Source organism: Crassostrea angulata, chromosome 5 (assembly GCF_025612915.1).
Source record: "Crassostrea angulata isolate pt1a10 chromosome 5, ASM2561291v2, whole genome shotgun sequence".
Lineage (NCBI taxonomy): Eukaryota > Metazoa > Mollusca > Bivalvia > Ostreida > Ostreidae > Magallana > Magallana angulata.
In genome coordinates this window covers 29,846,325-29,864,388 of record NC_069115.1, presented here as the reverse complement: position 1 = coordinate 29,864,388, position 18,064 = coordinate 29,846,325, and the positions used below count along the sequence as shown (strand labels likewise).

The following is an 18,064-nucleotide window of genomic DNA, read 5'->3' as shown; positions in this document are numbered from 1 at the left end:
AATAAACAGTGTGTGCAGGTTTCCTCCAAAGCGGTAGATGGAATAGTCCAGAATTTTGCGAGGAATCTAATAAATCGGACTTCATCTAAAGAATAGTTCGATTTCCAAATGCTAATTAGAGTTGAAAAATTCTAAAGTCTTGGTCAGTTTGTGTTCGAGTTCTCCATTCCTCAGTTTGGTGGTGACTGATAACTTGTTTACAACCGATTTCCACTCATTTCTTCCTAAAAATTGACTTGTTTCAATATACGTACGTAAATGTTGTAATAAATTATTCTTGTTAAAAATTCCATACAAGTCCTTCAGGAATCTAGAAAAAAAGGTCTTTTAATATTGTTTATGAAATATTAAAAAAATTCTTTTAATCAATTTTATAGGTTAATCGGACAACTGCCAAGCATACTCTCACACATATCCTAGAACTTGGAGATCTGACTGTTTCAAATCTTCCAAAGTTCACATCCATATTATACTAATATCCGATAGAGGTTGACAAGAATTAGTTGGTTGGTTTTGTTGGACAGATCGTTCCGAATACTGCGAGGTAAGCAGCTGTTTGTTGTTCGGTCAATAGACTTCAATCAAATGCCCTGATTTATTCCCAAATTGTTTATTGTTGTCACAAAATGGAATTTTCTCTTCACCTAATTTCCAAGTTTGCAGTGTTCGGGGTTTACCTTTACCAGACATTACGACATAAGACTTTTGAGCATTTAACGTAACACGCCATTAACATGAATACGTATATGCAACCTTTAACATTTGTGGTAACCCCATTGGGCTTAAACTAATACAAGCTATATCGTCGGCTAACGCCGCGTTCGTAGATTTCACATGTAAACGAAATTTAGTATCTACATTTCCTAGACAATTTAATGAATTATGGGCGGCGGAAAGGGTAAAAAAAGACGTCAATGCAAAACGAACAACTTATTTTTAAAACCTTGCTAAAATACGAAACAGACCAGCTTAAAACAAAACAACAGCCTCTTTTACAAAATCAAGAGACACTGGTGCAAAACAAACGATCACCGATGCAAAATCAACAGTCATGCACTGAATAAACGCTAGATGGCGTGCAAAGAAGTATTAGGAGAAATCGTACCTTGGAGAAATCGTAATCTGGAAAAACCGTAACCTTGAAAAATCGTAACCTGGAGAAATCGTAACCCGGAGAAAACGAGTGTTTTTTGGGGATTTGATATGCTTAGTAGTAGTTATCCCATATAACACCCCTGCGAATGTAATTGTCATTTAAATTTTAGACCATGTGGTTTTATTTTACCCTTTCAGTTTCGCATCAAAAATCGTGCCTCGTGTTTATAGTCTGTTTCATAGTATCTAGGTACTTGTGATCAAATATAAAATCTAGATGTTCATTGATTTTTTACCTTGATTTATATCAAATATGAATAAAATGAGTTGAGTAGTAGAAATAATTTGACAATAGAATTAAATATATAGGTTTTTTTCTGTTGTTGCAACAACTAACATGTTTAGTAGCGGATTAATGTTTGATCCGCCCCTGACCTAGTAATAGCATCAATCGTGACACAGACTTTACTATTTTATGCAGAATATTCCTTCAAAATGGCGCGATATCATTAGTTTTTATACAAAACAGACACCCATTCTTTTTGTTTAAAAAAGCATGGTGTTGCACACCGCACGCAGTAACTATGGTACAACTACTATTAGAGAAGGTTTAATCTTTTCGTCCAAGAATTTTATTTTAACACCAGTAAGTATCCTTAAACGATACTTTAAATTTCGAATCATTAGTATTAATATTTGTTTCATAAGCCATGCAGTTGCTTCATGCGTTCCTCTAATCTATATTGTACTGCTGTAATGCAGGTCGTCTCTGTCTCAAAGTTTTTAAGTTTTATAGATACGGCGCATTATTGTTAATCAATGCATGTCACTCTAGTTTCTAATTCTTCCTTCTATTAATTTTCTGATTCTCAAACCTAGCCAACTTTATAGTTTTCTCTAATGAGATAATCTTTTCTAACATTCTTTTTTCATTTTTATTTTTCTTATCAAAAGTTTCTTCAGGCTTAGTAACTCTCTCGTTCAGCTTGTGAACGAGGAGAGAGAAGCTGTACCCTAGTCATCGAGTCTATACGTGAGAAGTTCGAAGTTGTTTCTTGATCTGACTTTATTTTGCTGAATATATCTTGCATACCTGCGTTTCCTCTGTCACTAACTGTTTGTAATATATAGCAATCGGAGGCGCTCTTATTTGTACATGAGCTTCTATATATTTTTTGTCCTGGAGTTTATTAGCCACTCTTTTGGAAACCCCTCAATGAGCCTTGCTTTACTCAATAAACTGCTTCTATAAGTTTATATACTAGACTCCTCGTTGTTTTTTGTGATTGTGATAAAATTTTCTATGTAAGGGTCCTTATTTAGTAAGGATTTAAGTTGGGCATCAATACAATCGGCCCAGTTCTGACTATCATCGTCTTGAACCGAGAAGCTGTCTGAATCTGAGTGAGAACTCAGGATTTTAATATTTATCGATTCTCCTGTTATCAACAAATCAGACTTCTTAATTTTACCTATATAATAATAAATATAAACGAATACTTGCTGGATTTAAGAGTCTAGACACCATTTTGTTAGGTTAATGTGTGCTTCTCGCGATTTTTCTCTGATATTAATTTCTCGCGTTTACTTAAAATCATTCTTTAGAAAGTGCAGGTATGAAAAATCTGAAGAAAATTGAGGCTTAATTGGCATAAATAAATAAAATATGGGTTCAAAAAGCCGTTATAAGAAAAGTTAAGTTTCTCGATAAAGATTTAATTCAGTAATGTATACAAATATCGCACGCGCTTCCACAATTTTATAAACAACCCAACACCAACATATACAATAAAGCCTCCGAAGCTTCACTAGCTTTTCCTGAGTTATCGCTCTTTGTTTCTGGACGATTTTCAAAAAAAGCAAAGCAAGGAAAAAAATTAAAAGACTCCTAAGTACTTGATGTAATGCCCCTTTAAAGAAATAACTTGCAATAATATTAGAATTGTAGTTGAATACTTTTAAAATGTGTCCTAATATTATACAATGTTATATTAAAAATCAAGTTCTTTTTGACATACAGCAATTTGCTGATGTATGACTGTCTGCATTTTAAAATTTTCCTAAAGGGCGGACAACTCTATCAAAATATTTATAAGTGCAAAAAGTTCATTTAATTGACTACATACTCCCGAGTTTGGTTTATGTCAACCTCATAATAACATTAAAATACGTATTTGATGTAGTATAGATAAATCAAAATCGTTAAATTTGCCTTAGTTATGGATGGACTACCTTAAGAAGTATCATTTAAGTTTAAGGTAGACTTTAATTGGTTTTGTGCAGGGCGCATATTCCGATTCATGTAAGTGATTTCTGTGTCAGATAAAGAATAGAAAATAAGGCCAGAATTTAGCACACGTTGTTTTAAAGCATTTTTTTTTTCAAAACTCCAAGGCGCTTGTTATTAAGAATTCACCTGTAATTAAAAATAATTCAGATTCTGAATCAACAAGGTAGATAGCCTTGTAATTAAATATCCTAATGATAAAATGAATTTTACGTTGTTAAAGGTTTTCTCCCAGACCAAATAGATTTGAATGTTGTACTTTATGACATAACATGATGAACCGATGTTCTTCTTAATTGAATGCACATTTCTGTCAATGTCCCTGTAGATGTTTTACTACAGGATAAATACAGCTAATTTGAGTAAGCATATTTCTCTCTAAACTTTTGTATGTGAAAGCTAAAAATATTTTTTCCTCAATCTTAAAATATTGTTTTAAGATTTTTATGTTTTTGTCTTAATCCAGTTGTTTTACTTTTTAGGGGAAAAAACGTTATTCTTATTTTTGTTATAAAAAATTTGAATCATTGACTTAAAAAACCCCGGAATAAATGAACTGAATTTGAAATGTATCTTAATCATTGACTAAAAACGGGATAGATAAATTTAAATTTGAAATGTATGTTTATGTCACGAATTTTTACCTAATAATTTTTTTTAAAAACGCATATATAAATAGCACGGATCAATAAATCTTTTTAAAAAAGGAAGCTTAAACCTTGAAGTTATCTAATGTCCTGTTTGTGACTAACAATAATGTAGCATGGCCCGCTCTTGACTCATGCCTTGGTTGGTAAACACGTAGGTTTACCTGAAATCCTCAAACCAACTATCTACAGGCAGCGCCGTTCGTAAAGGGACCCTTATCTCAAATATTTTTCCGTTTAAATCGATTTGTGATTGCTAAAAACAAGATGGCGCTTAGCGGCGCACCTTTACTCCTGGGACTATCGTTAGTACACACTGTAGCGGGGTTGTCATGGTAAGACATTTTGTGATTTTTCAAAAGAGGGATTTATTAGAATACTTTTAAACGGGTTTTCATGACATTAATGTGGTTTCTTTTAATGACAATCTGTAGTACCATACATGATGGCCTGTAAGATGTTGTATTTTTTACACACCTTCGAGGATGCTGTATTTACATGTACTAGTGTCGTTTCTGATTTATTTTAGCAAATCTAATATACAACATGACTATTTTTTTCATATAAAAATACACTAAACTGATACAATTTTACCTGCGGTCTTGTCAGTATTCAAACCAGTGTAGATGCAAAATGGTGAAAACTGCTGAACAGTATATTTAAAATAAATCATGTAGCGATTTTTTCTTTACAAATCATCGATCATTTTTAGACAAAGTACTCTTCCATATAGCGTATATTCATAAAAAAAATTGTTCTAATTCCAGTTCACAAAAAATTCTGGCCAGTAGAAATCAAATGAAATGATTCGAAAATACTTATAGGGGTAATTTTTAAATTTGATTTCGTTAATAAAAGTAACACCTCCCCAATTTATTTTGTGAAGATTAAAACAAGGTTCTGTTGGGTTTTTATAATGAACATTATGTCCATGTTAATAAGTGGAGTGTCTGCACAGTATACATTTACTATAGCTTATTGTATATAAATTTTGATGTACATGTACATAAAAACAATTTTTATTCTCAAAAACAAAATATTTCCGCGTTCCTTATTTTCTTGATATCCTTGTATCAGTTATCTAGATGCAAATCATTCAACTCTGAAGTATCATCCCCATTTACAATATACATGTAAAACTTCCTTGTAAAGATTTCGTTTAGGGTACATGCATACCAGCAATAGATCGCAAGATCGTCTGGGGTTTAATCCATATTTAAACAGACATATGAAAAGAGAAGTAATGCATAAAAATTCTATATTAAAGATATGTTTAGATTTTTATTTCATAATTATTTTTTTAATCCTTGTGGGAATTTGTCATTTTTGCGTTATTTCCACTAACAATTTTTTTTCTAAAAATTGGAAACTTTGAAATCACACATATTTTAGTATTTTAAGAAAATTGTAACATTCTTTTCGAACATTTGACGACTTTATTTTCAATTTCATGATTCAGAAACCTTTCTTTTTTTAACTTTTTTTTGCAACTGTCGAATTAAGTATAATTATAAACTCAACATCAAATATTTCTGATAAAGAGATTTTGAACGTAAAATGCACAGGTGAAATTTTGCAGGTATAGTTTCAAAAAAATCTTTTAAATTTCTTCTGAACCCAGAAACGCTTATTTTGCTCTTTATGCATGTAAATGCAGTGAATTCAACGTAAGACGTGAGGTCAATAGAATTCGTCACTTGTATTTACTGCTGTCCTTATGTGATCAATAAAACCCCCTAGAGAGAGCCCTTCTCGCTGTGTGGTTACATGTAATTGTCCCCCGTAAATCTACCTCAATTTTAATAGAGAGAGGCAAACAAGTCGGAGATATCTCGGAGAAGGAAGCCGATATCCTATATACTAACCTATAAGTTATTAATAGGCAGTTTTATGACAAGGAAACGTGTTTTGCAATACATACTTAAAAGTTTTGATATATATTTGCTTAAGTAGTATAAATACTGTAAATACACAATATTTTTTTCCAAGTCAGGTTGGCATGCACAATTCTTTGTATTCTGTTACCCAAAACTCATTTAAATCACAAAACAATTATTCATGAAATATTTATTGTCAAATCAAGATCTTACGCGATTTGGTAAACGAAGAGTATATTAGTATTACATAAAACTTTTCAAGCTGGTAGGAATTTTTGTATCCTAACATTTGAATATATTTTCTATTACAATAACCAAAAATACGATTCAAGATCATTTATTTAATATATTCAGTGCTTTCAAACTTGCGGGTTATTCAAATGTTTTAATATTTTTATCAGAAGGGGGGTACGAACCATTGCTAATTAGTGATGGTATTCGGAAAAACTCTGCAGATATTTGTCACAAGACAAAGTAAATGATTCTACTATTATTGATATGACTTTTTTAGGTGGCAAAGATTGGCTCCACTTCAGCCAAACCATTGCCCATACTCTACAGAGGACAACGTTTGTTATGAACTGATCAAATCCAGCACCAACTGTTCCTACATCTGTGCTTATGCCCAGCCACTGGTTCTCTACCCCGCTCTGTGAGTAGAAATGCAAATGTATATTTATCTACCACCACAAGTCACAAAAAACATTTCCATTTAATGTATTTTATATGTGTTATTGAATATAATATTATTATACCTCTGCTTATTTTTCACGATATGAAAGTAATTCGATATATTTCGCTGTTTCCATGAGAATCGCCGTAAACAGACTGATTCCCTGCAAAAAGTCCAGTTCCCCTCAAGCTTGCTTATTTCCCTCGGCTTCGCCTCGGGAAGTAGACTTGCTCTCGGGGAACTGGAATCTTGCTGACTCCCTCAATGGTATACTTTAATTGTATACTGTCTTTCAACGTTACAAATTCATTGGTGCATGTATATTACTTGCAAGACCTACTTGGAATTCTCAGCGTTCCCCATTTCATAACAGGTTTTTCAAATTATTTCAGTACAGTTATCATACATATAGTGTAGATGTGTTAGAATTGTCCCGAATTCTGGTATCTTTTATATACATGTACCTCTTCATCTGAGTGGGAAAAAACCATAAATATGAAAGCAATTCGTATCTACATGTACTTAGTTTGTTTTTTACCATGAAAATTTGATAGTAGGATTTCCACCTTTCTGTCGTGAGCAGAAACTCATTGTACATATTGAGGAGGGTCATAAACCACCATAAACCAAATTTGTATTTACTGTGCGAGTCCGATTATTGATTTTGATCAGAGAAAAAATTCTAGAAATTAAAAAATAGAATGTTTTCGTTTTAACTTTCATGCAGCAAAATTTTATCAAGAACGTATATGTGGTCATATGCCGTACCACTTTTCTCTACGATCAACTACCTGTAATATAGGAACAGTTTATTACATTATAAAAGAAATGTACAGTATTTCTTCTGCATAGACATTCGTATTACAGGTAAAATAAGTTATGCACCCTAACACGAGATGTTTGTGACGTGGAACAATCGACCCGTTTCAAAATGCGGTGAATTATTTATGACTTTTTCTCTTGTTTTATTTTCTATGCATGCACGCTGTCGGATGTTGATAAGATAGATTTTAACAATGTAATTTTGGAAAGAAAAAAAACTACCTTTAATGTTCTACCGAAAATCGAGAGAGAGAGAGAGAGAGAGAGAGAGAGAGAGAGAATTGTCATGTTGTGAATTTTGAATTTACCGGGTGGCAGTAAATACAAAATTTACAACATGACAACTGTTGTCATGTTGTAAATTTTGTATTTACTGCCACCCGGTAAATTCAAAATTTACAACATGACAGAATAACGAATAAGACCCTTTTCAACATCTAGGAAAATAAGCTATACTAATAGGGTACGATACAAAGTTGAAATACACTGATATATTATATTAATAAGGTACATCACAAGGTATTTTCTTTTGATGAAAAAGTGCAATAAAGGAGCAAATGTTTCACCCATTTCATTAGCTGCAGGACTGTAGCTCCCGGTCTGCAAAAATTCGGATGGACGACCTGTTTTCAGACCGGAGCTACAGACCTGCAGCTACTTTTTTATTAGTAATACATGTATTAATTTTTTTCCAATTCGTTACAGCTATGACTTGTGTGGATATAACGATAGGGTTTTCTACGGACATGCCGAGTGTCACTTTTATGAATGTCAGAAAAAATGCTGCAAGGGGTGGTCCATGGATGAATTCGGAAAGTGTTCCATAGGTTTGCCACAGTTTCCAATTATTTCTCGAATCAGATTTACTGTTTTGAAGACCATAGCTCTGTCATTTTATAATAATGTTTGGGGGGGGGGGGGGGGTGAAGAGCGAGAGAGAGAATCAAAACTTCAATTCTTTTTATTTTCTTTAACAAAAAACATAAGGACATGAGTTGAAATTTCTATTGTTTAAATACTGCAAATGATAAAGAAAGGTTTTTATGATAAATGCATTTCTCTTGTGCAAAATCGAACACAATATGGATTCTCACTAAAACACTCTCCAGATTCTAATGTCGTTGATATCTTCCAGAACGCTCGGGAATTGATTGTTTAAACGGTGGAACACCACTCGGCGACCTCTGCCTGTGTACGAAACACTTCACGGGGAAGAATTGTGAAAGAGGTAACAAATTTTGATTTCCGATAAGCTTAATCTAATTTTTTTAAAAGGACAGTACTAAACAAAATCAATTTATAAAATTTTCATGTTCATATTAAATTTATCAATTTAATTATTTTTTGATCTTTTTTTTTTTTTTTTACTTGACTTCAATATTTAATGTAATTAAACATGTATCATTATTATTTTTTTTTAAATTATCACTTGTAATTACTATTAACACTGCCGAAACCAGAAGAATTGCACTTACAACATAATTATATTGTATCAACCTTGGCACAATTCTTATGTCTTTGGCCATTATCATGTTATTATGTCATCCCATTTTCTCTTTGATATGTAAAATACATTTCTACCATCTTTTTTTAAAAAGCTGTTTGCGATGGAGAGTGTCTTAATGGAGGGGAGTGCAGAAAGGTAGACCCATATCTGCCTCCAAAATGTGTATGTACCGCAAACTTCACGGGGAACTACTGTGAAAAGCGTAAGTATTTTAATACATTACTAAAGAATCAACGGATTTGAAATTTTTCTAAATTTTTTTACTCCATTAATATATGTGTGAAATGCAGAAATTGATACCTTGTACCCCCTCCCTCCCCCGCCCTCGAAAAAATACAATAAAGTCTTGGCTATAATTGTTTTGTGCATGAAATATAGTCAAAAGAATTCTGAATTCCTGATTCACATACAAGGCACATGTACACCATAAAACCCCCACAGTTACAGTGCTACATGTTGCATTCTTTGAATTTCAAATATATGTGAATGCACCTGAACCTGTCTTTTTCTTTATTCTTAGCTGTCTGTGGTGAAGGGTGCTTGAACGGTGGTACCTGTCTGTCTAATTATTACGGCGTCGTCTGCGCATGCTTAGAGGGATATTTGGGACCCCGCTGTGAACAAGGTGAGTACAAGGCACGAGTTGTCGTTCGTATAACACAAATTCCGAATATAATCGTTTTCATATGCAAGTGTTTTATCGAAAATATCATTAAGATTTTAATAAGTAGGAAAAAAGAAAACGTTTGATAAGCATGTGTATAAGAAGAAAATTGTTCCAAAATGTGTTACATATCATAATTGTTGAATTAATACAAACCTTCAGTTATTATTTTTTGATGCTAAATAGATATTGTGTCAAACGATTCACCACATATGATGATATTTATTTCTTCTTTTCAATGCTCCGATTTTATTAGCGTGAAAATCTCCGTTAGCCAAAAAAAAAAAAAACAACACAAAAAAAAAAAACAGTTAAACGCCCTGATTTATATATGATAATTGTTTAATTACTTTTCGTCTCAAACAGAGTTTGCTCCAAAACTTGACAGCTGCCGAATCGTCCACAGTTCCTATGACACTAACTGTGCCCCAACCTGTAAAAGTGACAAAGACTGCACAAAGGAAGAATCTTGCTGCGATCACGAGGGGAGAAATATTTGCGTTGTGCGACAGGAGGTATTAAAAAAAAACGACAAAACATATATTTATTAAAATAATAAAGGTTTAGCGACCGAGTTTGCGGACTTTAAGTGAGCTCTCTGTCAATGTCTTGTCTCGCGATAACTATCTTAATATAAACATGATTTTTCTTTAAATAAAATCAGAAAAACAAAGATTGTAGATTTTATGGACCTGAAGTGAGCGTTCACTCTTAATCATTTACATAATTCACTCCGAAATAAGGTATTTAGAGAACACTTTGTTAAATAATTATTTCAAAATTTCAGTACAAAATATACCTTTAAACAGGCATTTTGATTTTTTTAACTTCGGAATCCTGAACCCCCCCACCCCCCCCCCCCCCCAAAAAAAAATAATGAGAAAACACCTTTTTTAAAAATAAAGATATTGCTTTTAAAGGGGGCTCGTTTGTCGATTATAAAAGGGGGGGGGGGGGTCGGATTGTATTGATCTGATTAGCTGAAGAGCTCTTTATGAAAATATAGGAAACTGCCTAAATTTAAAAGGAAAAAATTATGGCCTCTTTTCTTTGCTTAAAGATTGTTTAAACAAACCATATTTTAAATATTTAGGTAGATCTGATGGTTAGTTTGCTGACCACCCGCCCTTCTCAACAGAACATTATTTTCGTGTTTTTAAATCATATACCAACGGTGCATGTTTTTGTAATGCTGATGTTGTTAATGATGAACTATTTTTATTTATTATGAAATGTTACATGTAAGCTGAAATTTTTTATTTAAACAAAGCGTAAATGTACATGTTTGCCATAATCCTTCCGTCACATCGCAAAATCAAAAATTAATTAATTAAGGCGATTTGATTCTATATTCTTGTAAGTTTGGAACCCTTAATTTCATTCTCTGAATAACAAATAGCTTATTTTATCTCAATTGCATGTGGTCCTTTCCTATACAGTCGGAAGTACACGTACATTATGCAGTCACTTACACGAGAACGGCATTTAAAACTGCAAGCACAATAAGACAGTATTAATATATTAACACATTTACAAAATCAAACTATTTAAAAGAGTTAAGGAAAAGGGTTACTAGTTTTTAACTATTAATTGTTCAATGTAATGAGCCCCCCCCCCCCCCCCCCCCCAAAAAAAAATCAAAACCCAAAAAACAAAACACTGTTAATGAAAAGATATTAAAAAGGATGAAGTTCACTTGATTGTGCCTTATTCAGTGTATTTAACTGTCTTGTTTTTTGGATTCCAGAAAGCGTATCAGACTTGTGAGTATGATGGATTTATCCCAAAGTCAAGGTTACGAGTCGGCCAAGTTGTCAAGGACGCGTGGGGTAAGACGTGCCGGTGCATGCCGGGATACGTGGACGGGATCGTTCATTGTGGAGATGATGAATGCGGGACATTCGACCCCGAAGAAAACACGTGTAAAAGCCACGGTGACGGGGTCATGTATGACGACGACCACGTGAAAGATGAGGACATTGGCGGTAATCATTATATTTATATCGATAAAAAAATGTTCAAAAGAATTATTTTTACGTCATCTATTTGTCCCGCGATAACTATTTAAGTGAAAATGTGTAATTGCTATATTTTTTTTCAATAAAGGAAACATCATTTTTTTTGGTTGCGTAAAAAATGTACCATATGTTATCTGTTTCTATTTTAGGTGATAAAGAATACCACCGTAAGTACAATGATAATTACGTATCCTAAGACCGAAAAATTAGTTGTTTTACTGTATTCACTAGTAAAGCTTTCTTTTCTCAAACGTAAATACATTAAGAATGCCGTTTATTCATTTACAGAAGACTAAATGACGTATTGATATAATAAGTACTCAACATGCAGCATCTTAGTGAGATGTGTTTGATAAGATCGTCCAGAGGATGTTGTGTTTTACAATGACAAACATGCACAAAAATCGCAAATAAAAACACGTTCAAAAACTTAACTGGGGTGTTTGAACGAAAATTTATCCAAATAAGATGCATATGATTTTGATGCATCTGATTTTTCCAAAAAAAAAAAAACCCAAAAAACAAAACCAAAAAAACCCAGCAAAACAAATTAGTATTTTCTCTAAAATGAATCATATACACATGTAATTATACTGATGTACATGTATATAAACATACCATTGTAAAAGGTGGTGATTTTTTGCATCAGATTTTTTTTCTAAAATAAACGATAAACAATAACTTAATGCGTGTACATAACCATACCAGGATGGTCTATCTTTGTGTATCAATTGGATTTACTATTAGCGATATAGCATAGAATGCATTAATTTTCACTGTCAATTATTTGCAGCGCCTAGGATGATCAACTGTCCCTCTAAATACAGCAGGGTCTTGGTCGAAGTCCAAGAACATTCAAACGTCGGTCTCCTGTACCACAGGTTCGGTGCACGTGACTATTTGGGGGAAGAGCTGCACGTGCATGTCAGCCAACAGAAGTTCTTTGCCTGTAATTGCTCCTTTGGTCAGCGAGTGAGAGCCAATGCCACGGCCGTGGACAGACATGGCGGGAAAAGCACCTGTTGTTTTACTGTACAGATTGTTGGTGAGATGTTTATAAAGCGGTCGGTTCTTAGTTAAATTTTAAGGCAATAGCATCTCCCGGATTACAAGAGTTATGGTTCTTGCAACGTTGACGGTATGTGAGCTTTTTTAAAATAGCCTGGATTATTCAGATATTATTAACTTTGCTAAGAAAATTCTAATGCATGCACATGTGCGAAAAACTGGTAGAATTATCTTTTCTAATTCTGGTCACACATTATTTATTTGTGAATAATATAGTCCAGAAAATTGGTAGAATTATTTTCCGCAATTCTGGTCATTTATAAATTATAGAATTTCCCTCTATCAATACCGGGAATGTACATGTATTTGCATTTTATTTTTCATTCTTTATACTCCATATTTTAAGATCGCCATCCACCAAAGCTGTCCCACTGTCCGACGGATATCTATGCTGTTGTCGGAGAGCGGATATCCTGGACCGTCCCAAAAGCCACGGATAACGTAGGTATCCGGGACCTTTGGCTGGAACCGAGGGTTTCCGATGGCTCTCGGATAGGTCCCGGAGATCACATGTTTCGTTACGTGGCAGAAGATTGGCATGGCAACAAGGCGGAATGCCGGTTCCTTGTCAGCGTCAAAATTTCAGGTAATTATACATGATCGTATATTCCGATGTACATGTCTTGTTTTAATTATTCAAATCAATACAGTATTTGTTTGTGAAAAAGGTGGTTCCACACAAATTTTGTACTCTCTCATCATCAAACATTCTTACACTAATTTAAAAGAATGTAATTTGAATGTATATTACTATTTAAAGCAAGCTTTTCTAAAAAGAACCGTATTATCCATGAAAAATTAATTGATCCACACACCTATAGCGACAAGATATTATTTGCATGAATCATGCGTATGACGCTTTCAAATCTAAACTTTAAGAATTATAAATATTTGAATTATAACGCCCTTTTTTCTCAGGGTCCCCAGAAAGTGGATGGCCTACCGAGCTGAAGTCCAGAATACAAACGGATACATCAGTTATAATCGGTACAGTATTGAACACCATTAATATGCCTTTTTGATTTTTTGATTTCATGTTGCAGTGGGAAACACTTGCCTGTACGGAAGCAAATTGAAAGGGGGTAGTCTTATTCGGAAATCTTCACAAGCAAAAAAAAATCCTCTTTGGTTATGGTTATGTATAACTTTGCAAAAAAGCTAAGCCCCCAGCCCCCCCTCCCCCCACCCCATCCCCTCCGATTCCGACGCCTATGCTGTATACATGTATATAGGACAGCCCACCAGTAATTTCATTGTAGCATTTTTGCACGTCACTGTTCCCCTTGGCAAATCTTGCTATGGAAAATATCCCCCTGTTGCATTTTTTGATTATTTCTAATAATCAAACAATCATTTTTATTTATTGATTTTTTTTTCTTAATTCTTTTTCTTGAAATCTCCATTTCAGGAGCATGTGTGGTTGGAATATTGGCCATCGCTCTCCTCGTCCTGATGGTAGTGGTGTTCCGGGTATGTAGACGGGCCAGGGTTTTCGAACGTCGTACACTGCGCAGCTTCCGGTCCAGTTTGTCCCAAACTCCAACGAATCAGATCGACGCATCTTTGTCCGAACCTCCGCCGTATGAGGTCGCTGCGAAAGATAAACTTCCGGATTACAAGCCACGTGACGACCCACCCGTGTATGACGACATATGTAAGGAGGATTCCCGTACTGACGAAATTGGCGGCTGCAGTAATCCTATTTATACCATCTCGGGATCTAATGAAAGGATCTACAGGGCTCCTGTAAATCCCAATACAACAACCACCGATGTTTGAAGCACAGAAGACAGTGCTTTAAAGTGTGTGCCAGTGGTTGATGATATATCATAATATGTGTTATAAAAATGACAGAAGAAACTTAAGATTGTTGTTAATGACATCGTTTTGTATATAAATAACTTTATATTGTTAATACTACCAATCAATGTCTTAACATAAAAATTAAGAAGTAATTATGATTGTTCTTTTATATGCCTGTAAATATTTCAATTACTTGTAAAGGCCGAATTTTTTAATCTTGATTTTTTATGGCGTAATGTCATTGTGATAGAAAATTTTTTAATATTGAATGAGATTTGTAAAAATAAATTATCTTTTGTATAATAATCAATTGTAAAATTCTTTGAACAATAATAAAAAATTATATTTATCTTAGTTTTATATACTGTGTTCATTCGATACTTACAAATAAAACCTGAGCCGATGTACACTGTGGACACTAATGACTAATACCAATTGGGGATATCATTGGCCGAATTTATATTATTGGTATTCATTTGGTTAAAAAAGAACTGTATTTTCTTCAAAACTTTCAAGTTTGGCCATGCCCCCCCCCCCCCCCATTTTTGACATAACAAATGTAGAATGGAAATTCAACTTGGACATGTATTTTTTTCCCCTGGACTGAAATATCACACTTTCATTGGTTTAAACATAGCACGTGATCGTCTCAAATATCTCCATGTTAGTTACGTGAGAATTAAGCAATATGGCCGTCATTTCATATTATCTAGTACAGAAACCGTATGCCGTATTAAGTTCTTAAATATTTGGAGTAGCTGCCCTTTGAAATTCTTTAAAACTAGAGTAGTTGCCCTTTAAATATTGACGTCATATTGTGTCTGAAGCAGAACAAAATGGCAGCGTTGAAATTTGCTCAAATCTCTGCAGGGGAAAGGAAGAAAACGTTTATATTGAATAGGAACAGAACATTGTAAGTTAACATCGGTGAAGCGAAGATTTTAAAAAAAGTATTTGAAAGATGAGAAAAATGTTAGGCGCCTCGCAATCTATGAGATTGATCAACCCTGTCCCAATATATTTCTGTAGTCATTCAGTAAGAAACCTATTTTTATAATAAGCCTTAAGTAATATTATTAGGGGCTTGTACAATAAAGAAATACATGGCATACACACGATGATATATATTTTTTTACAAATCCGGCCGGTAATAATGCCAATATACAGATACTGACACCCAGAGAGAGAGAGAGAGAGAGAGAGCAATCATGTTTGTTACATCAGTCTAAATTTACACATGCAATATGAAAGAGCTAGGTTTTCGGTGCTTCAGTACTTTGATTCAAAGCAGGAATTAAAATATCTTAAAATGGTAGCAATGTTATTGTTGACAAATGACACACACCATTCTGATAAACGAACGATTACGCAGGATACACGGACGATCCCTAACATATTGATTTTTTTACGAAACATGCACGAACGATCACGATAAAAAACGCAAACGAGCGATCCACCCCTGAAGAAACTCGTAGTGTATACTCAGTGGCTGTCTAGCGAATACTTGAGTTGCGCCCCTTGCAAATTTACATTTTTAATGAACACCTATATTTATTTTTAGCATAATGATCTTATGTTTGGTCTTGTAAACTAAAGTAAACTGTTACAGTGGCTTCAGCTCTGTAGCTCTATTGCTAAATTGTAATATGGAAGTCAATATTTCTAGTTTTCTACGTTTTAGTCTTATTTCAAAAATATAATTAATAAAAATCACCAACGTTATTTAAAAATCATTAACGTTACATTGTAAAAGGTATTTGCTTAAAAAGGAAAAAAATCGAAATGATTGATCTTTGACATTATGACGTTATTCATTGTGTGTTGTCATTCATTGTGTGTCGTCATTCATTGTGTGACGTCACAGAAGCTTTATTGATAGATGTGCTAAATGCAAACAAAGAGTGTTCACCTTTGAAAAACATCGATTTCGTAGCGAAAATGGTAAGATTTTTTTTCTACATGTATTATATACTGTTCTAACCTTAATCGATGCTTCTATCGTCAATTTTGAGGTGAAATTTTCAAGGCATCGATGTGTTTTGCTGAAAAAATCTAAACTTCAATTTTTGGCCGAACTGTTCTTGTCCTCTTGAAATTTTTATATTAACGTTTTCCATTCCAAGCCTCGCCAGATTGTTTCAATAACTTCTTTTGTAATCAAGTGTATACTATACATGTGTAGAATTAAATGTACTACAGTATATTAATTCATCTATTTTCGCTAATAAGTTCATTTCTATTTTACATGATTGTTTTAAACAGTAATTAGTTGTAAAACATTTTCCATCTTTTTGGCATACATACATAATTCAACATATGCGCGGATCGAGAAATTTTTCATTGGGAAGGGGAGGGGGTAAATTGGAAATTGGGTCCAAATTATAATAATATGAGAGCTTGTTTATATATTTTGGTACACATAAGTTTACTAGGATGAGGGTTTTTTTTTCAAATTTTTCGGGACCTTTCTTCTCTAAAGGTTCGCCGCTCGCGCATGCTAAGGGTTCATTAGGATTAATATTACTAGACTTTGACCCGTGCTTACATGGGTTGACATTGCATATCGGACATTTACGTAATAGGTACATCGACACAGTTTTTTATTGAAATTTGCATAACAAAGCTATAAGCCTACAATAATGGTATTAATTTCACTACACTTTCCTTAGTTTGATAAATCTAACTGTGTCTCGGGAAAGGCACTCCCCACAGTTAGAATGCCTCCCTTATACCCGTAATGTAGCAGAAAATTGCAGAATCGCTCCGGAACGATTATGGAGAAAGTTAATGAAGTTGCCTTGAAAATAAGTCACATTCATCACAACAAACCTTTTTCAGACTGCAAATAACTTAAGTTTTATCTCAAGAATTTAATCCACAGAATGGATGAATTCAACACCTTTTCATCAACGTACACGGATTTTTTTTGTAAAACTGGGTCCGTAGGACATTATTCATTTTTACGATAAAACATATTCTATCTTCACTCTAACAATTATAGTGTAACTTTTTTGCTTGTAATAAAATATTTTTTGTCATCACTAAGACAAAAGTAAGACTTTAGTACTTAGTTGAAATGTATATTTGTTATTTTATACTTTCTCTCTTAAGAAATCATTACTATATATGAACAGAATATATAGCAAAAGTCCAATGAAAATTTACCCGTATATGTACATGTATTATCATTTCTCAGTTTATTCATGCAGATGTGATATTGTGGAAACGTAAACTAGAGATCCCGTTAGCGTGAATGTATTGCGCAAGCGCAAGATTGTAAAATCAAAAAAATCCAGGTGATTTCCGGGATTTTTTGAGGAATTTTCGTTGATTATTAATTAGCGAAGCTTAACTGAGAAAAAATAAAAACAAATTGGTAATCTTCAAGTACCAATGATGTTTAAAATATATAAAATTCTTAAATGAATTCTTAAATGACTGTAAATTTATAATATAATTGATCATGCACATAATATAATATGTTTTACGGTGCGACCGTTGGGGCGAGCGCAGCAGGTGATCAAAAATGAATTATGATAAATCAATAAAAATACAAGTAGTGACGTAAAGTACACGTAAATGAAGAATGCAAAATAAAATAAA

General features: G+C 33.5%; 1 protein-coding gene across 1 annotated transcript; it reads left to right on the top strand.

The window, feature by feature from the left end:
• The first annotated feature begins 4,134 nt into the window (after window positions 1–4,134).
• LOC128183983 (uncharacterized) lies at window positions 4,135–14,614 on the top strand. The gene is made up of 13 exons (XM_052853232.1): window positions 4,135–4,364; window positions 6,418–6,558; window positions 8,107–8,228; window positions 8,537–8,629; window positions 9,000–9,110; window positions 9,429–9,533; window positions 9,939–10,087; window positions 11,320–11,557; window positions 11,740–11,757; window positions 12,384–12,635; window positions 13,005–13,244; window positions 13,577–13,645; window positions 14,067–14,614. Exons 1-13 carry the CDS (start codon window positions 4,297–4,299, stop codon window positions 14,435–14,437), a joined length of 1,977 nt encoding a protein of 658 aa, XP_052709192.1. The 5' UTR covers window positions 4,135–4,296; the 3' UTR covers window positions 14,438–14,614.
• The last annotated feature ends 3,450 nt before the right edge of the window (window positions 14,615–18,064 follow it).

What these genes read in the sequence shown, in the direction of transcription:
- LOC128183983 (XM_052853232.1), top strand. Translation starts at nt 4,297, where the DNA reads ATGGCGCTTAGCGGCGCACCTTTACTCCTGGGACTATCGTTAGTACAC. An exon ending in GGGACCCCGCTGTGAACAAG is followed by an intron (nt 9,534 to 9,938) that starts GTGAGTACAAGG and finishes CGTCTCAAACAG; the next exon opens with AGTTTGCTCCAAAACTTGAC. An exon ending in TTTGCGTTGTGCGACAGGAG is followed by an intron (nt 10,088 to 11,319) that starts GTATTAAAAAAA and finishes TTTGGATTCCAG; the next exon opens with AAAGCGTATCAGACTTGTGA.